Here is a 24,667-nt window from a genome sequence, read left to right as displayed (position 1 = left end):
ATCATGCAAGGAAGGTGTGGACATTCTTGGAAAAATGTAAAGAAATATGGTTCTACTGGGTAAAAAGGGCTGTTACTAGCAGACTCTACAATTAATCTCTTCTGAGAATATGCATTTGTGATGATAACAGAATTACAGCTTTTCACTTCTGCACATCTTTTATGATCAACATAAAAGAGCTTGAAAACACTACTGCTGTAGTTAACATTTGCTAAATTTTCCAGTGACTTTTTTCCAGTTTTCAGAAAATTGATTCCCACAGACAGAGGTTCACATACTCTTCTTAGTGATGACATGTGAAACATACACTGATTCTAGGCTTCAGTCTGCCTCATGTGCTGCCTCTGTGCAGCTTGGCTGAAGTAGGCTCTTTTTTCTGTGGAAAAGCTAAAAACATGCTTTCTCAGTTAGTTCATATTAAACAGCCTGCAGGTTCCAAAGAATACAGGTGCATTATAGTGCATGTGTTATTTAACTGCAAACATTCACATTAAGTACAACGTGTACATTGTCCAACCAGTAAGAATGAAGCCTGTTCTAAATACAAGAGCCAACACCATACAGTCTTGTAAAACAGGTTCCGTCAGTATTCATCAGCAGTGAGCTAGAGGAAGTAAAGAAAGCCATGCAGTAATTAAGATTGCTGGTCATGAGCAATTTCTGTACCCATAAGCTAATGTCCCAGTGAGGTGACACACAGCACTCATACTGCTGTCTATCAGGTGGGATAAATCTGTTTCATGTGTCTAGTGAGAAAGACTCTAAAAGTAAGAACCTACATGCTACAATCTACTGTGTAATTACAATTATGAATTGTGTCTCTTTCTACAAATTTTACAGCAACTGTACTCACCTATTAAAACAGCCAGAGAAATGAAGCAGAGATTGGACAGTCAGTACAGATTATTTTTAGTGTTGACAGCAGACACTTCTTGAGATTCGGTAGACTATTCTTTCCTGCCTTCAAATCTTTCAAGTGTACATGTGTTTACTCCATAATGATTCAGTTAGAAACCTTTTGAGGAAAGAAATCTTAATTTAAGTGATTATTTTATTCTTGATTTTTTAAAATTACTTATTGGAAAATCTAGGGGAATACAAAATTTAAAAAAAATACTGTTTATCTGTTAATTCAGATATGTTCATTTCAGAATGACTAAAATTCAGACATATAGGAACTGCTAACTGTCTGGGTTTCTTAGAAATCAAAATGGCATTGATGTTTCTGTTCTGTCATCCTACTTCTAGACTCACAAGTTTGTGATATTGTATGTGATTTGGACCGTTTTCTGGAAGTCCATTTCCTTGTTTTTTGTTGGTTTTGTTTTGTTTTGTCATTGCAGTTACTAAGAGCTCAAGTCCAGGTGCTTGAGTAGATTGAGTAGATGCTTTAATGTTTTCAACAGATTTCTTACAGCGCTGTGAGATAAGATAATGCCACGAACTTTTCAACAAATATCTTTTTAAAGCGAGAATCAAGCTCTCTGTGTGAAATGCAGATAGTCATCCATTCACAAGCCGCAGTCTTTTGCTGTGCAAACATCAGAGCAGAGTAAACACAGAAGCTTAAGAACTACCCTTCAGTTTGGCCAGGTGTGTACATATCTCTGTATGCGTGTCCAGTAAATAAATAACTCAACACTCTTGATCTTTGTGACAGGAAGTGTTTGATGTAGGCTTTTAGAAAGCCACATCATTTTTTTTATGTCAAAATCAGGAAAATTAAATATTGGCAGGTATTTCCATTATTAAGCTACTTGGAAATTATTTATGGACTTCATGATAAAGGGTATTTATGCTACTACATGATAAAGTAGTTGAGAGGGTAACCTTGATAAAGAGCAATTTGAGTGTTTGAAGTTATACACGAGACAATTAGCGAGCAATTTCTCTGATTTCCACCAGTTACTACTTATTTGAGGAAGAAAAGTTGCATTTAAGGCTGCATTGGTTAATGATGCTACCTTTAAAAATTATTTGTAAGTGAACTATTTGTGTATTCTATATTTTACATCCCTGATTGATAACTTGGCTTTTGTCAGGTCAGTGCAGGCAATAGCATATTATTATGCACTATCTGTATTACATTCTGAGGTCACGTTGGTAGTACATGACTTGAAGGACAGCAGGCTGCCAGATCAAATCACAACAGGTCCAAAAAATAAATGCATGTAGGCATCATTCTTCATGACATTCATGGATCTAGTGAGTGTTGGCACATGTTAGTTCCCTTCACTGCAGTCAGAGAAAAGAAGTTACCAGGAGTATCACTTACGGAAACAGTAATTTTAACAGTATGAATATTCTGAATTAAGGAATTATTAGAAATATACACGTGCATCACTGGGAATAGGGCATTTCTTTCAAGGAGAATCCCACCTCCAAACTGACAATCAAGTCAGATGCCCTCTTGCTCTCTGAGAACCAGACATCTCACATATTTTTCTGCATTTCTCCAGCCTTTAAGAAGCTGTTCCCTCCCATGCCCTGCTGCTGAGATGCTATAATCGTCACAAAGGTGCTGCAGACATTTATGGGGGATAGCATCCTAAACTACTGTATCTAAATCAGTCAGAACCTAATCTCTCAGAGCCCTGTGCCTCTTTGAGCACCTTGGATTATAGTCATCAGTTTCTCTATGACTGTAATCCCACCCCCTCACACTCCAGGCCCATTCTGTCCCATTACAGCCTGCCAAGATGGCTGACCCGTCTGCCAAGCATTGCTGAAGCCATAACCATAGCTACGCTCTGCTGAGTTCATCAACACATTCTACACATGACATTGCATAACCGTCCATTCATTTGGGCTGAATTCAAGCCAGCTGTCTACCAGTTAAAAGCTTTTTTTTTTTTTTTCCTGTTAACAAGCATAACCTTTAGAAAATTAAGAATAAAACAGAGGAAGTACTAGTGACCTTAATTATAGTTCTTTCCCCCTCTACACATATCCGCAGTGAAGCAATAATAAAAAACTCTGTATAAATCTTACTGAATATAGTTATTTGCACTTTCCTAGTGACTCATTGAATCTCTTCTTCTAACAGACCAATAAATTATTATATTTCTCTCACCTAGTTTCTATCCTGAATACTGAGGAATAATTATAAAATAGGTGTCCTGCTGTGAAAAAAACAATTTTGGATAATTGCAGGGGAAAAAAAACATACTGTATTAATTGATCTTTGTGAGTGTTCATCAAAGTAGCAAATCTGATGAGATCACAGATATTATTGCCAGTGGTGATACTTCAGAAAACTATTGATCACATCAGAAGATGTGATTTTCACTATTCTATTTCTCCAACAGTGTATAGCAATTTCTGTTAAAAACAGCATTTTTTTTTTTTACTACAGAGCTTTTAGAAACAAAAGGCTTGAGATTTGGTTCAGTAGTATTATGGCCTGACTTTGCACTAGGATGTAATGAGTAGTAAGGAAACAAACCTATTCATAACTAATAATTTCTTCCTTTTTTGTTGTCTGTTGTGTTATAGTTTTAGACTGTGAACTTTTCAGAACAAATATTTTCTTGTATTGTAGAAGTATTCAGGAGTTAAAAAAGAGGCCTCTAGTGTTGGCAGATTTGAGGCATCTCTTCAGATAATTACCATCAGTAGTATGTACTGAAGTTTGCATACAGACTGCAGCAACTGACTTCAGTGACCAGTGGAAGAACTTTGATCTTGTTACCACAGACAATCAAATAAATTTTGCAGGGAGAGTCTGAAAAACAAATATAGAAGGCCTGAAGACCTGTCTCAAGAACAAAATCAGTCTCTATGGTAAAGAACACATCAACCTCTAGGTTTTAAGTATAGTTATGCAAGTTGTGATGACCTAATTAAGCAACGTCTCACAGGAAATGCCAAGTAATTCTCAAATTAGCATTTTGCAGAGAGTGTAATTACAGTACTTTCCATCCAAATCCCCTTTAAGTGATTTAAAGGTTATGGTTTGGCCTTCAGAAATAAGAGCAGGAGGAGACAGAGGATGCTGTACCTCTTGCACAGGGGCCGGACAGTTTACAGGTGGAGTACCAATCAACCAAGAGGACCAGAGACATCCAGGTTCTATATAGCCTGCACTTACCTACAGAGTTTTAGAGGGCCTGCTTCAGTCACACGTAGTCCTGGTCTGCAGGACTAGGCATTCACTGCCCTATTATGGTGAGAGGCTCTCGTTTGTACTGCATAGTGTCTTAAACATAGCTCAGAAAAAACTGCTCTCCCCAGAATGAGACCTTATGTCCTAGTGAAGTTTTGCACAACATTCTCTCCCTGAAGGAACATGTCTGGCACCATGAAAAGGCTTCCTGTGGAGATTATTTAAAGATATCAACAGAATTCTATCCTAAGTAATTGGGTTCAAGGAAAAGCTTTCAAACCTGTGTCTGCTGCATGAGTCCCTTTTTACATATAAACCAAGTAAGCACGTCTAAGGTCATACTGGAGTACATGGAAAGCTGCAAAAGACTAGGATGCAACAGATTAATTCTCAGAGAATTTAGTGCTACGTTGAACTAAAATGTGCTAGAATATAGTATATTTTAGTTTACCTAATACTGTTTTAATTCAGTATTCTAGTATATATTAATTCTGTATAATGGTAAAGAACTTATTTATTTTTAGTAAAAGAAAACAAAATACATGTTCTTGTGTCACTTGAAAATGCATTGTGGCAGTCTTGCCACAAAACACCAGAATGGCTGATACGTTATGATATAGACCTGTTTTGACAAATTAAAAAAAAATAATAATTTTGAGGATATAGATTATACTGAAGTGAGGCAAAAGCATATTGAATTATGGAAATTAGATTTCTGGCAGGTTACTGTGTTATACATAATGACTGAAATTCAGAAATGTTCCCTGAAGGATCACCAGCCTACTGCAAGGAATCCTGGTACTTTCAGCACCTCCAGAATTCATCCTCTCCCTCAGTTCTAACCTTTTCCTGTATCCCCATCTCTTCTTTTTCACACGGGCCAAAATCAGTTGAATCTGGCTAGATTGAATAGGGAGGAGCACAGCTTGAAGCTGAAATATAAGAATATATATCCACACCTTTTTTCTCGCTATCCAAGGTACATTCTGCAGTCCTTGAGCTTGAGATTTCATTCCAGTCTGATAAGACACAAGGTCTCTTAGCCTTCTTGGGAAACACTGCATTTGCACCATCCTGCAAGATGACATTTTTAGACATTGCTTGAGCCACAATCCTGAAACAGTGCCCTGCTGCCAATATGTATACCTCACTGGGCTATGGGGGAAAGCATGTGGCTGTCATCTCTCTAAAAATGCTGTGGCAGAACCAGGCCACCCTTCTCTTCTCATTTTCAGGGCATGCCATGCTGTCACATCACTTACTGGAGACCTTCCAGGAGGAAGGACATGTTACACAAGAACTCCACAAGAAATTCTAGTGTTAGAAGAACAATGAGAGTGTCTGCAACCAAACTGAAGCCCAACTCACTCCCTGCTTTGTCACAAGGGAAACAGAGGGACTGAGCTGATCTCTGCTCTCTGGTGGCAGTACTTGGGGGAATGGCATGGAGCTGTGTCAGGGGAGGTTCAGGTGAATATTAGGGAAAGGTTCTTCACCAGAGGGTGGTCGGGCACTGGAACAGGCTGCCCAGGGCAGTGGTCATGGCACCAAACCTGTCAGAGTTCAAGGAGCATGTGGGCAACACTCTCAGACAGAGGGTTTGAATATTGAATTGTCGAGAATTTGGACTCAATGATCCTTGTGGGTCTTTACCAACGTGGGATATTCTACGATTCTGTGAGCAGAGCAGCTTCCACCTTCACATACATATATCACACATAATCACAGTCCTTAGGTTTTCAGAAGCTATTTCCCTAAGCTCCTGTCTAACTCTCACTTCATCAATGCCATTCAACTTGAATCACAGCTGTATGAATCAAAAACTGCCTAATAACTAACACTGAGCAGCAAAAGTCTGTCAGTTTTAAGAAGGCAGTAGCAGAACCTGCAACTCACCATGAGAAAACACACAGGTTCTTCTACAAAGAAAGGTTGTCTTGGTTAGAAAAAACTTACTGGATCTGCTTTCCAGACCAGTTCTTAGATATTCAGAAACATCATAGGAATATATCTATTGGTTGCTTGAACTAGAAACTGAAAAGCATAACTCCATGTTTATTTGCTAAGTAGATAATCCAACCTTCACTTCTTCTCACCCTCAAATCCTGTTCTTTTAAGGAACAAGCAGCTGAGCCACCTTTTAGGATCGAGAATTAATGATTCCCTTTCCAAACTCCATTGGCCCTGACCAATGACTTTTGCTGTAGAGTGCACTTATGCAGAAGAAAAAGGAGGATTCTGTTGTCCATGTCTCTGTTGTTAGATAATGCTTTTAACAATGGAGGCTTACTAAATCCTGACAAGCATTCTTATTCCTCAGAAAAGAATGGAAACTGTTCTTTCTGCTTGGAGTCAATGGTTCAGACAGGTGCATAATCTGATTGTACTGAATACAGTGAACAGATTTTAAAAAAGGAGTCCTTGGCCAGTCTCCAAAGCTAACATCAGAACAGAGTCAAGAATGTAAGTAACAGAAAGATGTGCCTGGCAGGACTGGAGGCAAGAGATGTATCTCTAATAGCCATACATGATGTGTTGAAGGGTTTGGGGGCAGGAGGGTGGTTGCTTTGTTAAACTGAAGCAATTCCTCAATGTCTGATCAGACTCTCTCAGGCTTAACTTTGATACAGAGGCTACAGTCTCATTTAGTTGAGCACAGTGTTTTTAGCATCAAATATTGTCATATACCCAGTAAAAATATGTCACGTTTAGCCTGTTCGTTTTTTGGTTTTTCTTCTGCATGGAAATATGGACAGCCAAGACCTGGTTCCCTACTTGTTTCAGAAATTCCAGTATAGCCTGGAGGTCACAGGAGGAAAATCCTCTGTCCAACTTTGGAAGGTTTTTATAGATCAGTCTTCTCAATGGAGAAGACTGACATTTGTGAGACTCAGGTGTGTTTCTTATCAGAGTACCTTTAGTCCAAGCACTGTGATATATTAACAGATGTCAGATCTTTACATATGTGGGGTAGTGGAGAGCTGTTCCAGTGTAAATTTTCTGGGTCAGTCAGAAGCAGTGATGCAGCAGTGTGCTATAGGGGGTACAGGCAAGATCAGTTCGTGTGCCGCTTGAGTAACACTGTAATGCTGAAACAAGAGTGTTCTAGATTGGGATGCTCTCACCCAGCCAGAGGGAGGAATCTAACATGAACATAGGTGTAGATGTCTGTAATAAATAGTTATTGCAAATTAACAGTTCCATGGCTTGGGCTTAAATGTTAGGCAGAGCTCTTCTAAGTACCCTTTCTTCTTTATACCTTTAGTTTTATCTCCTGTGAAAGAAAAGAAAACTAAAGTTTGTGTACATTAAAAACCTCGGCATTACCTTATACATCTCTGCAAAGATGGAAAATTTGTGAATTGTGACTGTAACTGACCTGATATATGGTGACTTTTGTGTTCTTCTGCCTTTCTCTTTTATCAGAAGGTTACAGAATGCAGGCTTACCTTCTCAAAGAGTTACCTCAAACATCATTTGAGAACAAATCCTGACTTGTCTCTTCTTTTTCAGCAACTCCCTGTTTTCACCCCTGGTTTTCAAAGATACTGAAATCCTTGTGATTCTCCTGCTCAAAAGCAACTCCTTGCCAAGTAATTCTCATTCTCAGCAGTGCTTGCTTACTTACCAGATGATTCATAACTTCTGAAAACTTCATGCTACTCTTTGTTCCTTCCTCTCATTTCAGCTCTGTGTAGTGATGCATGTGTTCTGGCATCTGTAAAAACACCGTATCTGCCGAGCACAGCTAGAGTCTCTAAAAATTCAAAGGAAGAAAATGTGTGCAAACATTCTTCCCTGGACACAGAATTTCTTTGACATGAAAAACAAATAAGCCTCACTTACAGAAGATAAAGAAATCAGAGAAAAGTAGACATACTAGCAAAGATAGAAGCAGAAAAATAGTTGCACTGTATTTTGCAGAAGGCGTTCTGAAGATACAGAAAGGTTGTTGTAGTTCTTTCTTAATAGAGTTCCCCAGCATCTGACTTCTGTCAGGATTTGATCCTGGAATCTGGGATGTGGCCTCTGGGAAGAAATTTAGAAATTGTTGCCTGTTGCCCACTATACAGACAGGTTTACAACAATTTTATTTCAATTGAATCAGACAGACCTTGAGCAAAGCATCTCAGCCTGTTTGTCTTTATGTAAACAACTGCATAAAAATGCACCTTGATCATTGAGTCTAGTGATAAATGTGCTCATGGGTATTTTGGTAGGATTTGGGGAGAGAATATCCTTCATACCAGCTGCTGCATAAGTATTTCCCTAGTGAAAGTGAGAGAATTTGTCTTCCTAGCTTCTAAGCAGAACTGTATTACGCTCTAGAGGTGTTAACTTTGGTTTTCATGTTTTAAGTGATTTGTTCAGGAAGACAAAGCCAGCATGTGAGAGTTCAAGGCACATACATACATGTATAAGACAAGCTGACATACACACAAATGGAAAAATAAGCGATTCAAGCATTCAAGCCCTATTTCCTATGGGTTGTAAGGGTAGAAGAGAGATTTAATGCTGAATGTTAAAAACTTCCATATCAGACAAATGCTATCATTATAAGGGTAGAAGTTAAATAGATGAAGGTAATTAAGGAAAGCATAGTTCTCAGGGAAAAAAAAAAAAAAGAAAGAAAGAAAGAAAGAAAGAAAAGAAAAAGAAAGAAAGAGAAAGAGGTGTAAGGTAAATCAGTCTTCAGTCCTTTGGACTTCATGAAGATTATTTTTATCCTATGGCCCTTTGCAAACCTGAAGGTGTAAGATCTTTGAACTGAATCAGCAAGGATTTCCAACAATTACTAGGAAGTACAGTAGCTTCAGCTAGTGAGTCAGTTAGGGTAAATCACTACAGAAGTCAGTGAATTTTTGGATAACACTCCCCTAGCCCCAGTATTTTAGCAAGGCCATCCAGTCTGACATCGCAGTGCAATACTTGAATACTGTGTCAATACTGTGAAGTCTTATTTTTGTTTTAACTGTAATATTTTTCTTACGCTATTTTCCAGGCCCTGATTATATCAAGCAAAAATTTCAAGAAGGAATGGAAGTAAAAGAAAAATCTGAAGACAAAGTTCAGGAAAAACCTCCTAGCCCAAAAGAGTCACCTCACTTTTATCGAAAAGGTACTACACCACCTCGAACCCCAGAAGCAAGTCCGAGGCAAAGCCCTCCACTTCCTTCTGAGCCTTCTCCTTCAAAACATCTGAAAAAGCAAAACTCCGCTTCTGGGGCAAAACTCAATCAAGAAAAAAGGCTTTTAGCCACGGAGAACATAACACCCATGATTAACAAGCCTTTATATTCAAAAGCACCAATAAAGGAAGAAATAGCTGTGAAACACCAGTCAAAGCTTTCAGCCCATCACAATCCCATCAGCACAGAGAATGGGGAGCTGCATGGTCACTACCATGGTTATTATGTAAAAATGAATCAACCAGTGCTTCCACGGGAGCATGGGGAAGAAGATGATGAATATGTCAACCCATCACCATCAACAGTTGCACGGATACCACAGTCACAGAAGCCAAGCCCTGCTAGATCTGGGGGTAAGCCAGATGCCAAAGAAAACAAACCTGACACAAAAATTAAGAAACCAGAATTTGCTGCACCAAAGAATCCAGCTAATAAGGAGTCACATTCAGCCATGGAAAAAGAAGTAGTAAACAGCTCGGTGAGTACAAGAGAGCTTTTCACCTTTACTGCCCGTTTATCTCTTATTGCTGAGCTTTGCAGCCTAAAGACAGGAAAAGCTCAGACTTCAGTCAAATATTTATGTGGATACAGTCTACTAGCTAGAATTGTCTATAGAAAAGCGAAATGAGGGGCACACATTCCAGTCCTTAAACTTGGGAAGAGACAGTTGATATAGCCAGATATAGACAAGCTTTTGAAATATAAATCTCTAATGCATCCATAAATACAAGGGTATTGTTTATGCCTAAAATTCTATTACTGTGTGTTTTCTTGAGATACATATTTGCAAATATAGATACCTTTTCTTGTTTTTTCTTCAAAACAATATTTGATGTATCTTAGTGGATAATTGGCAGTACTAGAAATTGCACAGCTAAGCTCTTGTCACGATGTAAAAGTTACTGCATATCCTATAGTTTCTTCCAAAAATCTTGTGAAAAAAATGAAATTTAAGAATCTTTTCCATCACTTCTTCATGTGCCAGAGAAATGAAATGATGACAGTCATCAAGAGTTGTATAACTTGCATTTACTCTCATAGGACATTTTAATGTAAGTTGTATCAACACAGGAGCTATACTCATGTTCTTAAATAAAGTAAATTTTGCAAGCCAGTTGTAATGACAAATTGTTTGGCATTCTATTAAAATTATACAGTATTTTCTGGTTCAGCCAGCATATGTTGCATTTTTAGAGCTTCAGGCCAAAGAACATCACCAGCAAAACGCCAGAAGCCTTTATGGGCTCCAGAGATGACAGAGTGATTTAAAGAAAAGTCCACTGAGAGTAGTTAGTACATGTGCAACAAGTCATTGGAAACTGGAGGATATTTGGGAAGTGTCCTTCTACATACTTGCTCTGGTCTCATTCTCTAAAGGTGCTTTTAATTACTCTTGGACGTGGGATGCTGCCCTGCTGGCTGACCTAGTCCAGACATTCTCCCATTTTCATTTTCCTCTTTGTGTTGAATGTAGCTCTGAAAACAGGCAGTTTTGTGCCAAAATATGAACTGCTTCCAACCAGACTTGGATTTTAATGAGATGTGGAAAACTGAGCATTTTTCCTTGTCAGAAAACAGAGAAAAAAAATTAAAACTATAATTCAGATTACTATGAATCTAAATGTCATTGTTGTTTAGAAATAATGGAATTATCAGTAGTTAAGCTGAGATGGAGAAAAGACTAATAAGCATTTCTATTCCCTGTTAAGGGAAAAGAATTGTCAAATTCAGAACTTACGATGATTATGAAACTATTTCTGGCCAAGAGAAACTCAAGAATGTGTTAGTTGTAGATGCCAAAGTTAACCTGCAGCAAATGAGGAGATCTAGATAATTGTGATACTGTTCTTTATTAATAAGCATTGCTTCTCTGAATCATTTTTGGTACTCCTGAAAACAACAACAACAACAACAACAAAACAGCGTCTCATTATTAAGATAGATAGGATAAACAGAGTGACTCAGTTAGAGATCCTGTTAGTCAAGCCATGAGCTGAAGCAAACAGTTGAGTTGCACCAGATTTCATTAATAAATAATTTCAAAATGAAAGGTAAAAGAATTTCCAACCAACTTGCATTGTAAAAGATCTTGTCAGACAAGCTTGACATCTTCAAGAGGCAGAGGAATGATGCCCTCAATCAGGAAGATCATTTGATTTGGTTTTCAGTTACTTATTCTGACAAGGAAGCCAGTGTTATGCAAAGGCTAAATGTTACATTAAAATCATTTTAAAAGACTGACCTGTGTTTATCAAGTAGTAATTGGAAAACATCAGTGATTTGGTATTCTGATGAGATTATTCTTGGATTAATTATGCTGTTCTGCTTTATTAACATGCTTATTAGTGACATGGAAGGGAACATAAATGTGTTGCCCATAAAGTCTGCAAATGACAGAGAAGCTAGGAACCTGGTAAAGAATGAAGATAGCAGATCACCAGTACAAACTGATCCAAATCACGAGATAGCAAAGATGAAATTTAATTATCTGCAGTACAGCAAAACATAAGCTCATATGCTGAAAGACAGTTGGTAGAGCCTGACCATGCAGGATGGGAACTGGAAAAGGCTGGTAGATCAGGATCAGAAGAGGTAACTGAGCATGAGCTCTCAGTCTGCTGTTCATCAGAAGCGTTAATATAATCCTTAGATTTATCAACAGAAAAGATTAAGCAAGAGTACATGAGAATCTGTTTTATCTGGTTTTGGCACTAACACAACAACTTCTGAAACAAAATACAATATTCATAAATCAGAGATATAAAATGGAAAAAAAAAAAAAAAGGAAAGTTCCATGAAGTGCAGGAAGAGTGATTAAAACATATTACAATGAAAGATTTGAGACAGAAAATCTGTTTGGCACATTAGATCACATTCTGTAAGTACACATCCTAAAATAGTTTACAGTACAATTTTAAAGAATGAGCAGCTGAAAGTTGAAGCTAGACAGATTTAGATTAAAAGTCTTATTTTAAAATTAATGAGATTAATTAAATGTGCCATCAGTTTTCATCAGTCCTCAATGAGTAGTTCAACGAAGAACATTTTGCCAAAATTACGTCCTTTAGTTTAGCAAGAAGCTTATATTTTGTGCAGATCAAACTAGATGTTCACAGTGGTTTTGTAATCTGCAAATCTGTATTACAGCTCATATCAGCCCTTTAACCTTTCAAATCTCACAGATATGACTCCTATCTAGGGTAATACAAAGCTGTCAGGCTCATAAATGTTTAGTGAGCACACAGAATTTCAGCCTGAATTGGAATATTCTCTTCAGCTCTGGTGAAAATAAGGGGCTAGAAGTAGTCCTTATTTTTCTTATATTGCATCCTGACCAAATCATGGTTTGCAGCTGAAGGAGTTTTCACATTAAGAAACCAAGCAGCACACCTGAACAGCTGTTTATTGACCTTCTAGAATAATCAGGCTGAGGACTGAACTTACAGCTTGTTATCAGGAAAGACAGAAGAGCAATCAGGTGTAGCACATTAACTACTGTTTACTGATATTACAGCCCTCTGCTTCATTTGGAGCACACTAATTGCATTATTCTTATTATCAGCGTGTCAGTGAGGAGGGAATGTAGAGCTTAGGAGATGATTTTTAATACAACGTTTTAAGGTATGTTCTTCAAAGATACCTTCCATCTGTGTCTATAAATTTGACTCTGTAGAATACATTTCCTGAAAGTGAAAAGTTGCTGGAAAAAATAACTGATTAGAGTACTTCTCTTTATCCCAGACAGTTCTGAACATTAAGATATTTTAGAATTCTAATGCTGCATTAGAGAATTAGTTTGTTTTATTCAGTAATTGCATTGCATTATATTCATTCTGACAAACTATTGTGATTTGAAAGTACACACCTGCATTAGATCTTCAATTAAAGTTTAAAAATATATTTGTTAGGAAATAGAAAACAGAAACAAACTCCGATTCTCATGAAAAGAGTGAGAAAGCATGACTTGGGTAGACAAAATTTAATATATAACATTTAAACAAGCATTTTTATTAGACTGTCTGAAAGTGCTGTATGAAATTGTGCTGTTCTTTTTCCAGGTTTCCAGTGTATTAAGAACATAGATATAGGACATACAATTTGTAGTTCTTCTATCCACATATTTAAATCAAAGCTATTTCTCACATCTGAATGTAACACAGGCCTTTAAGACTGCGTGGTGTATCGGTTGTAGCACTGATTCTTTAGGCATCCCTATTTCTGACTTTATACTTGAAAAATATCAGTACATACTTGTACTTGCAAAGCACTTGAAATACATAAATGTATATCTCTATATTCTTATTTTCTACTGTTCAAAAATCAAAGTTTAGAATCATTCCATTTCTATGAAAGAGCGATAGGACTCTCACAATTTTATCAAGGTAAAAAACATGCATAAAAACATGATGCCAACGTCACTGTTCATCAGCTGTTCCAAAGTAATTGCTAGATTTTAAGAAACTGACTCTAGTAAATGGGAGGTAAATCATCTTTTTTTTACCAAGTCTTCTAGTTATACTGTGTAAATAATATGCTATAGACACTTCATCGGGACTTAATGGCAAACTAATACTGTTGTTTCTAATTGCTTGTTAGCAGCCTTTAGCCCCAGTATCAACTTGCATGCTCCTATCTCACCTTGATTGTGAGGTGGTTTGAGATAGTCTTGGATTTGGATAACAAATAGGACTGAATTGTAAAAAATGTCATTGTAATGTCTGCTTATGTATACACATTTGATTTGTCTGACATGTCCCATGTTGCCTTAGGTCAGGTACAAGCACAGGTACCAATGTTCTGTGTATATTATTCTCAGTTTTTTTGTATTGTAGATCAAGATTTTTAAGCCGCACAGAATAGTTAGCCTGGTTTTTATCTTTATCATTACATTTGGCTGAACATTACCCAGTGTGTTTCTACTTCCATCTCTTTGTTCACTTAACATGCAGTTATTAAGGAATATAACTATCGTGATGTTAGGAAAATAGGCCTCTCTTTGCCTGATCTGAGCAAGAACTTTATGCTAAATATAATAGAAATTCATAGTGCAATGGGATTACAGGAGCAGTCTTAATACTTCCTGGCTCTCTGTTTTAGGAAAATAACTTTCTTCCCTACGCATACTGAAACCTAATCGTATGGCTGTATTTTTAACTGCATAAGTGGCTGACGTATTAGAACGTGGAGGGGCAGTTTTTAAGCAGGACTGAAGGTTTTCTGCAATAGCTTCTTTATAGCACCTGTGCTAGTCACTCTTGGACTCCTCAGACTAATTTTGGCTTTTGCTATTTTAAGCCTTTGCAGGACACTGAAGTCTTATTTATGGGATTTGCTGTGAAGCATTAAATGTTTATTTTGTAGGTGTCTAAAGAACAGGTAGTAGTTAACTGCATGATAATCCTGAGTTGTACAAATACTATTTGATCATTTCTTAATTTATCAGGAAACTGCTTTTGATCCAAAGTCTTAGTTATTAGACAAGGAAATACACAGAGCAGGCAGAAGGAGATGAGATTTATTTCTGTAAAGCATAGGTTCAATAGATTATTATCATAAATATATTGCACATTTTTTCTTTCATCTTCATATGAAAGCAACAACCAAGTTATTGAAGTATTGCTTTCTTCTGCCTCTGTAGGTGAGATTCAGACCATAGTCTCTAGGGTTTTTTTTGCCTAATTTATCCAGTGTTACTGTGATGAGATTATTAAATCCATGTAACCTGTGAGATGCATCCATAGAAAGTCTCTTCTTCCTCCACCAACCTTAATTTCTTAATACTAACGATGCCACGTTGCTCTTTGAACTGCAGTCCCAACTTATCCTTCAGTCAAAAACTGTCTTGTAGCTATCAGAATGCTGTTTCAGGATATATTTTAGGTAATGAGTAAGTTCTTGGCTCCTTGAATTCCTGGTAGGTCTTCAGTAGGAATAAAGCAACTTGATTTTGATGGATTTTATTTTAAAATAGGCAAAGAATCAGACACCAAATTCCAGTGAATTTTAATGGCATAGGGCATCGATCTCCTTCACTATTCCTCACAATTTCTATGCAGTTTTAGCTTGGAGGCTGAACTATAAAGAATCTATTGTCCTGACTTCAATCAAACCAAGTCCTTATGGATGCTAAATTCAAATCTGAGCACAAATGAGTAGTGTAATCACACTCCTTGTGGATAGAGATGTAACGTTAACATGTATGTATTACTCTTGTTTGTCATATGAGATTCTGGGATTTTTTTCAAAAGAAAAAGTCACTCACACTGTAGGTATTGACATTAATACTCAGGACTGCCAAACTGAGAGATTTTTAAATCAGCTATTATTTCAAGGTAAAGCAAGTTTTGTTGTTTAAATTCTGCCAATATGACTTTCTTGTATAAACCTCACAGTTTCCAAATGTAGTTGGTGGGAGTCATCAGTTCTGAAAGAATTGGTGGGAACTTGAATTTCCTTTGCTGCAGGAAAGCACAGAAGAACCACAGCTAGCACAGCTGTGACAGTGCTAGAAAGAGAAAGAAGAAATGAAGCTCAAGTTGCACGTGAACACAGTTAGGCTGCTTACAGTCCTCTTATTAGAAACGTGGCCATACCTGGAGTCGCACTCTCATTTTTTATGCTTGTTCTCCATCACCAAGCTTCTCATATACTTTGGTGCATAGTGGCTCACTTCCAGCAGGAAGTAGGGAACGTAGTTCCACTTCTGTTCTGTGACCCAATGGTTAAAACACTGGTAAGTGGGCACTTGGTATTCAAAATCCCTTTGGTGAAGGTAACCCTAAACCCTAGTCTTCAGTTTCCTAGTGCATGTTTTTGACATTCTGCCACTAGGCAAAAGGCTAATGTTGCTACTAATACCATTACCCCGTGGCAAAATTTAAGGAGCATCCTGATGGTCACGGGCACTGGTTGAACTTCAGTGCCTATTTCCTTGGCATATGTACAGATGTCTCTGAAGAGGTGCAAGAACCTCATGACCTGTAGGGATAGAACTGCTAATTAGAATGAGTTTCCCCCAAGATTTAAGCTGTGCTTAAAACATATGTTGTGACTTATTCAAAAACTTAGCAGTCCACATCTAGCCTGTTATCATACCTACTGTGTAAATGTGTGTTCTGGTAGATGTTTTAGTGACTGTTTCAGGATAAGAGTATACAATATAATAGTGGCACTAATAATGTTCAGTAGCTTCCTAGTTGCAGCAAAATTTTAATAGTACTTTCTTATAACTTATTATTCCAGAAACTGCATAGGTATTGTTGCCATTGCCATAAAGCATAATGAACTTCTACAAGGCATGCCTCTTGTGAAAAATAAAAAAAAAAAAATCTAATTTCTAATAAAATTAATTCATTCTTCTAGAAGCTGGTGATCCTTAAGTAGTTCAACTTTCTGGATAGAGTTTTTGATGGGCTTTTTGTGATCTAGGAAATTATTGTCTGAGTAAAAGATTTTTCTAGTTTCTAGTTGCTCTAAATACACACACAGCAAATACAAACGTACGTGAAAATTTGTAGTAGTAAACCAAATACATTAACAGAAGAATGGAAAAATTTAGGAACTCCATCTGTTGAATACATTATTTCAAGTTGTTTATCAGAAAGCATCCATTCACTAAATACTTCTATAAGATAAGCATTTTCAACCAAGTTTCAAAGTAGATCAAAACAAGTTTTTAGTATTGCCGATTGAATTTATTTTTTTTTCTTGTCTGTAATGGATATATTGCTAGGGATTTTAGTGGAGTGGTAATAGTATTTTTTTTCCTTTGGGTTATCAAAAAAGGCATTTTTTCACACAACACATTGTGCAAAACCCTGCTCCTGTCTTGTAATGGGCTGGCGTCAGGGAAGGAACCCACTGTATGGATGAGGAACTGTGCTCTGGCTTCAAGTTTGACTTCTTTATTCTCTTTTATTTTAAGCTGGTACCATTCTTGTGTTTATGGCTTTGTTTACATTTGTACAGTCATATTTGTCAGACAGTTATTCTCAGTGTGATTAAGGGCAGTGTAATAATATACTTACCTTTATTTATCCAGTTCATTTTCATACAGACGATATTTAGGTCACTAGAAAAGAAGAGTTTAACCAAGGCTACATTTCACGAGCAGAGTCTGTGCTTTTGATATTTAGATAGTATTTCAGAGCAAAGTCAGATCCTGTTTGTTGCTATGCACTATGTGAAAGGTTGCATTTTTGGAGACGTGGTTTAGTGGACATGGTGGTGATAGGTTGACAGTTGCACTAGATGATCTTTGTGGTTTTTTCCAGCCTTAATGATTCTGTGGTTCTATGATTAATTTCATTCTCTTTGTTTATTTTCAGGGCCCTAACTCAGTCATGATTGCCCTGGTAATGCTGTTGAATATTGGTCTAGCCATTCTTTTTGTCCATTTTCTAACTTGATTGGAATTAGGAAAGGTAAGCAAGGTCTTGTTTTCATATACAATCACCACATCCACCCCACCTCAAATTATAAAGATTGAATTTATTTGCATACTTTTAATGTTTCCTACTTTAATTTTAGCTGTGCCTGAATGTGATTCAACATAGTTATTTAATTATGTAACTGTTTTGACCCTTCAGTGAAGTCATGACAACTAGTGGTGTTAGCCCACAGTTCTCTGCAGTTGTGTCATCAGCCTTTTAAATGGCACCAGACATACTCAGACACAGGGAAGGAGGCTTGGCGTTAGGATGATGGGACGCAAGAGAGATGAAACTTGGAAAATTCAGCCAGGGGCCCAGATCAGTTTGTCTGCTGATGGTTTGTGGCTTTGGGGTCCTATGAAAGCTGAAGCAAGCAGCCATGTCGGAAAGTAAACAAAATAATCTGCTGAAGCAGCCCCACCAGTGAAGTGCGTTGGCTTCTCCATCTGTTCCAGCAGAGTGTGACTAAACTGGAAATGTACGGAGCTGCACTTTTTGTTGATGGAAGCTAACAGCTGCCTTACTATTTTACCGTCTGATGTTTTTAGTGGGGAGATGGGAAAACGACTGCCAGAGGAATGTGGTCAGTGGATTCTGTTGCTGTGGAAGTGATTCCAGCGTTCACTCCTATCTCATTAGAAGAAATAGTTAGCAGCATCAGTCACCAGTCTTATTCCATTACCTGCTGCTTTTAACATCTCCCACAGTGTTCTGGGAGATTGAATTTCATTTGCCTGTGCATGATTCTGTTCGTTTGTTGTTTATGAAATCTGATGTATAGCCATAATGTAGTATGTAGTCCAACCTGGAGAGCACTACCGGTTCTGCCTAGTGGCAGAAACAGAAGATAAAACCTTTCTCTAATCTGAAGATGTAATTCTTAAATTCATTTTCCTAAATCCAAAGAGTCTATTCACTTTAAGGTTTAGGAAGCAATATAACATAACTGCAAAAATTGATATCTTCTTAAAAGTGCTCAAATGCTTATGCCAGTAGCAAGCAAAATTCTTTTTAATTAAAAAAAATAAGAATCTGAAGTCGATATCAGCACATCCTAAGCTGGAGATGAAATACCAGAATAATGCAAGGAAGATAAGATGCGGAGTTTGCATGTTGATTTTTTTTTTAATTTTTTTTTTTTTTTTTTAATTCTGGTGCTGTGATAATTAGTGATTTGAATTATTATGTTTCAGCACTGAGGTGTTTTGCCAGCATTTAAAATATAAAGTCTTGTCTGAGTGCTCATTAATGCCAGTGACAGTTAAGCTAGCTAATGCTCATAATAAACTATTGTGACTTTTGAACACTAGTTTCGTGTTGAATACATTCAGGTAGAGCATTTAGACATGTTAAGTGATCGTTTATCGATTTGATGCCTTCAGTGTCTTTGAAGTCCTTTTATAATTTTACCTCAGCATTAAAAAATCCTCAAAATTTTTTGTTTGGAAAGTTTGTCTTAAGTAGTTTCACAGCCCTTTGTTATAATGATGTGATCATGTTTCTTTTATGTGCCATTATACTGTAATTATTGTACCCTATATTAACCAAAAGCATGCTTATTTGCTGAAAATATGTGGTGTGATCATTTGGAAAGAAAGCATTTTAATTTGAAGCTGCAAAAAGCAAAGGGCTTGTATTACAGTTTATTTTATCTCTGTTAGACGATATTTCATACAATATAGTTTTTGAACCTGTTTGTAAACTTTATAAGTGTTTGCATGGTGTAACGGGCGACATTCTTAAAAGTACATTAGTTATCTTTTGATGCAGCATATTAAAGTACCATAGGTGCGGACTGAATAGAGTGCAGCAAAGCAGCTCCAAGCAGGGCAATAACACCGTGGTGTTTTTTACAGAAGTATGTTGAGAATCCTGTGTTTTCACCAGTGTGGATAAAGAAGAAAGCAGAAAGAGAGCAAATGAAAATAAAACTTGTATATTTATTTTTTAAAGAGTCAAAATTGTGTTTTAAATTTAGGAAGGTAATTTTTAAATAAGAACAAAGTTTTAAAAGTTACTGTGTAAGCCTTGACGTAATGGACAAAATGTTCCATCCAACAGTGAAATCGCCTCCCGTCTCCTTACGTGGAGAGGTAATTTTGTAACTGACATATTTAATTCCTATTAAATGTTTATTTAAAATACTTTATGCTCTGGAAATAATGGGTAACAAAGCTTATGAAAATGTTTATAAATTTAAGTAAGCATGTTAGTACCATTTATAAATATGTATGATTTATAAGCTTTTTTAAAACAAAGCTCAAACAAATTGTTGGTATTTTTCTAAAATGTGCACAGCTGTATTTTACATGAAAGGCTATTTATAATTGGTTGTTATACTGTACACTACATTTTGGACAGCACAATGAAGCCTGCCAATGTACTTAATAATGTCATTTTGTCTATTTAAAGTTTCTTGCTGTCAAAGAATGAACTCTTTATCTATGAGTTTATTTATAATTCTTGACCCAAAATGTATAATGTACAGTTTTCACAACTGTATTTGCTCTAATAAAAATAAGTTGGTTATTAATAGAGTTTCAGACTGGTTCTTCCTGTTTACAAATTGCCTTTGTCATTCTCCAGAAACGAATTTTTAAGCAAACTAAATAAACAAGAAACGAACCAGGAATATAGGTCTTGACCCATTTGAAATTACTGTAAGTTATTTAAAAAGTACATTAAAAAAAAAAAAAAGACAAGTTTCCTTATGTGTCTTTTTTTTATGATCTGATACACAATTTTGGATCTCTGAAATGTTGTATCTTACATTATACTGCCTCTGCTGAGATGGTTTAATTGATCCTGATTTAATCAGTGACTGATCCATTAGGAGCTGTCCTTCTAAGCAAATACCTTGTTTAGATTTCCCTCCTTCTTAAGGTCTTCATTGGTTCACAGTTAAAATGAAGTATTACAAACCAATATTTTACACAGAAAATTCACCATTACAGTTGTCTTAAGGACATCACATTTGGTGAATTAGTTCATGAACTCAGAATTTTATTTTCTGGTTCCTGTTCAGATCACTGGCCAACTGGCCTAATTATAAAGGAGAGTAAGTTCACTAAAAACATATTTGTAGTGATATTTGAAGTAGGAGGGCTGCTCCAAAAGTAATGCCTCCTGTTCTATTATGTTGGCGCATGCTGTCAGAGGCAGATACTGGTGGTATGGCAGCAGGGGCTGAACCTTCTCCCCAGCATTCCATTAGAGAGGAGCAGTCTGACAAAATGGTTTCTGACATGGAAGTGCATATGAAGCAAAGGTGTGTCGCTGAATTCCTCTACGCAGTGGATGTGAGCACAGCAAGGCAGTGGGTGGTGCATTTCAGCAGTGGTGGCAGTGGCTCACCTCCACTGGTGCGGGTTTTTACATGCACGGCACACAGGCTCTTGTTCATCACTGGTGAAAATGTGTAGCTAATGGCAGATCCTGGGATATAAAGTAGTGTTTTGTAGCTAAGAATTTGCTCTATCAAATGGCATTGTTATCTTGGTGTTGTTATCTTTGTATCTGTTGTAGTTTTCACAGAAACAAATAGGAGGCATTACTTTTGGAGCAGTCGATGTAATTGTTAATGTCTTATCTTTTTAAATTCTATCATTGTGAAGTTTAATTCTAAGAATTTGTATTTTCTACATGAGAACCCGCTCCCTGAAGAAAATGTTGTCACTTCAGATAGAGAAATGTATGTTCTGTGGAATCTTAAGCAGACATCACTGAGCTGCCTTTCGTGATCCACACTGATTGCTGACATTTTGAGATCCACGCAATATCGTTGCGTGTTCAAGAATGCAATGTTGACATGAAGTACTTCTTCAGTGAATATGAATATGATAATACATGCAGGCATCTTAAAAGCAACAAGCAAAAGATTTGCCTGAAAATAGAAGAAAAGATGTTTTCACAGTCAACTGAGAAATTGCATCTTTCCCTGCCCATGAATGTTCATAATTCTTAAAAATCAACATGGACATAGAAATACATTTTTGTTCTATGATGATGTCAGAAAACAAATAGTTCTTCTCTGAAATATTTATACTGGTGACTTACTTAGTGGTTGTAAATTGGTTAAAGTGGAGAAGTATTTCCTATGTCGAAGAAAAAAAAACATGGACACACAATTTCAAGCAGCAAGATTTGCTCTACCATGGTAAATTTTACCATACTTCAGTGTGAGGGATTTTTTTATCAGCAAAGTACTTTCTACATGCACAGCTGTGTGTTGGCCCACTGATGCTGTAGGCAGTGAGCTGCCACCTTTTACTTTGAGATCTGCTTTCTCGGGCAATTCATTTATCTAACTAAACAAGGCATAGAGTGTACACAGAAAAACAGTGAGAGGATAATGATGAGACACCAAAGACTGAAATAAATATGTACTGATGCTTTTTAACTTCTTTCCTTGCAAAAGTAAAACAGCAAGTAATGCGAAGAGTGTGTAATCTCTTCCAATAGTGTTCCAATAGGAGATTCAGTTTGAAAGGAGAAATTTAATGACTTAGACTACAAATTACCTTTCAGATATGGACACATGTTAGAGAATAATTAATGCAGCTCAGTGCTGACTTCGAAGGGGGTAAGCACCTCTTCACAAGCATCTGATGAAAAGTTTTGAAATATTTACATAACTTTTAATTACATTATGCAGCCATACAAACCTCTCTGAAGATACAGTTGTGCTAGATTAAAGGATACTGACAGCACTCTGTATGCAAAGATAAAGGCCTGCAAAAATTCACTATTTATTGAGATACAGTAACGTTCTTAACTAGTTGTTATTAAGAAAACATGGTTGTGAATTATATCTGAATGGCTTTACTTACAGCTCATTTGAACCACTTAGGAAGGGGAGCCCATTGTACATACTGTTCTCTTATGGAAATGTAATTCAGCAAACAAAGCAAATGAAGAGTGGAAATTAAATAAGCCTTTCAAATGAAGTAGTCTTCTCATTCTCTCATTTAATATTCACAGAAAAAGGAAAAAACAGAAATGGGCTAAGTCTGAGCATAAAGCTGCATATGCCAAGGTGCTGTAACTGAGCCATCCACATTTTTCTCCCACATAAAGAATCTCCTCAGTAAGAGACATTATACCTCCTATCTTTTTGGAGCTAATTTAGTTTCCATACACAGCATCTTTAAGGAAAACTGTCTATAACATTAAAGGCTTTTAGACTTGGAGGAAAAAGTAAAACCATGCCATGTTGAAAGGTGATTGCAGCGGGAGCAGGGTTGGTCTCTTCTCACTGGTGGGTGACAGGTGACAGGACGAGGGGAAATGGCCTCAAGTTGCACCAGGGGAGGTTTATGTTGGATATCAGGAAACACTTCTTTACAGAAAGGGTTGTTAAGCACTGGAATAGGCTTCCCAGGGAGGTGGTTGAGTCACCATCCCTGGATGTGTTTAAAAACCATTTGGATGTGGTGCTCAGGGACGTGATTTAGCGGAGGGTTGTTAGAGTTAGGGTAGTATGGTTAGGTCGTGGTTGGACTTGATCTTTAATGTCTATTCCAACCTGAGCAATTCTATGATTCTGTGATTCTGTGTCTAAATACTTTATAATGTGGCCATCACTGGAACAGTTGGGTATACCCCTCAGCCCCATGAAAATGATGGCAAATATGAAGTATGCAAAAGGATTTTTAAAATATCTTATGTTACTTCATTTTGTTAAATTAACTTGTTGGTTTTTTTTTTAATCCAGTCATCTAAATTTCATCATGTCAGTATGTGTTTGTTTCAGGTAATGTTTTTCGTCATCACTTGGGATGGGTTATCTGGGAGGTGTAGGTGCAACCTGGCTGTATATTCAGTGCCACTTCTCCAAGAGGAAGGTTTTGAAGTGATTTCTCAGTGATAGAAAAGAAAGTATTTCCCAACCAATCCTTCAAACAGCTTTTGTTGTAATTTTTCTGTGCTGCCTCTACTTTTTTTATTGCCTTTTATTCTTCACTGCCCCTGCACCCCTCAGTCTGGCAAATTCAGCTCATTCTCCTGTTCCCCACAGAAAGCTATTTGCCACTCACTCCAGTAACTTACAGTTTTCCTGTTGAGAACATTTGTTCCAGTTTAACTCAGTATGGCTATGAAAAGTATTTCTGTTGCAGCTTGTCCTACACTGAATTACATGTCATGACACAGATTCAATTTGGTCCATTTTTCTGCAGAATACTGATGCCAGTTTATGTGACTGTATTCTAATTGCAAAGCTATACTCACTGTCTCCACTATCAGGGCAGTGATTGAGCCACAGTACTTAATGAGTTGAAGAGAAAATGAAATGAGAAAATCATGCACAGAGATTTATAAGGGCTCTTCATAACTCACTGAAACAAATGATGTCATCCCTGAGGAATCTACTGTCGTCTGGGTTATGAACTCCACTACAAATGTCCACAGTAGGATTGTGAAAAGGACTGTACATACAGCAGGAGATGAAGTGCAACCGAGAGCACCAAGAAGTCCTTTTGAGGGCTGTGGCTTTCTGTGACTGTGTGGTATGGTGATTGCTGGATTTGGTACACAAACCTGTGGATTGTTAGATGGAATAAAATGCATCTTGTGTTGGAAAATCATTTTTGCTCACTTGCTTCAGCTTTCTTATGTCTCCCTCTATGTCCTACTTGCTCAGCAGAAAGCTTTATGGAAGTGGAGGCATGCACACCTAGACAAGGGCTAGGTTTTACTTTCTTTTGTGGCTTTGGGATTAATTAATTGCGGAACAATAAATGGCAGAGAAGGAATGCAGGCTTTAGATTTTGAAGTCTTGCTTTTTTTATGCTGATTTACCTGAATTAGAAAAAAACAATGGAGGTAAGTCGAAGAGTACAATTCTAGGTATTACCTTTCACAGCAATAATTTGTGTGGTAATCCTGAATTCCTTTGAGATGGGTCCTTGAATTTGAAAGAAGAGACTTACCTTTCTTGAATT

General features: G+C 37.1%; 1 protein-coding gene across 3 annotated transcripts in view; it reads left to right on the top strand.

The window, feature by feature from the left end:
• JPH1 (junctophilin 1) overlaps positions 1–20,200 on the top strand; it is an 83,288-nt gene extending 63,088 nt beyond the window's left edge. Inside the window, exons 4-6 of one of the 3 annotated variants that reach the window (XM_031604829.2) lie at positions 9,108–9,772; positions 17,622–17,717; positions 19,583–20,200. In XM_031604829.2, coding sequence (XP_031460689.1) covers positions 9,108–9,772; positions 17,622–17,702 — 746 coding nt within the window. In that variant the 3' untranslated portion in view covers positions 17,703–17,717; positions 19,583–20,200. Of the gene's footprint in view, positions 1–9,107; positions 9,773–17,621; positions 17,718–17,823; positions 18,777–19,582 lie in introns of those variants that run through there. The other 2 variants (XM_090137726.1, XM_031604830.2) reach the window with 2 other exon arrangements.
• The last annotated feature ends 4,467 nt before the right edge of the window (positions 20,201–24,667 follow it).

This window comes from Phasianus colchicus, chromosome 3 (genome assembly GCF_987193195.1).
Source record: "Phasianus colchicus chromosome 3, bPhaCol1.hap1.1, whole genome shotgun sequence".
Lineage (NCBI taxonomy): Eukaryota > Metazoa > Chordata > Aves > Galliformes > Phasianidae > Phasianus > Phasianus colchicus.
The sequence above is the reverse complement of the archived record's forward strand: the minus strand, read 5'-3'. Positions and strand labels throughout refer to the sequence as shown.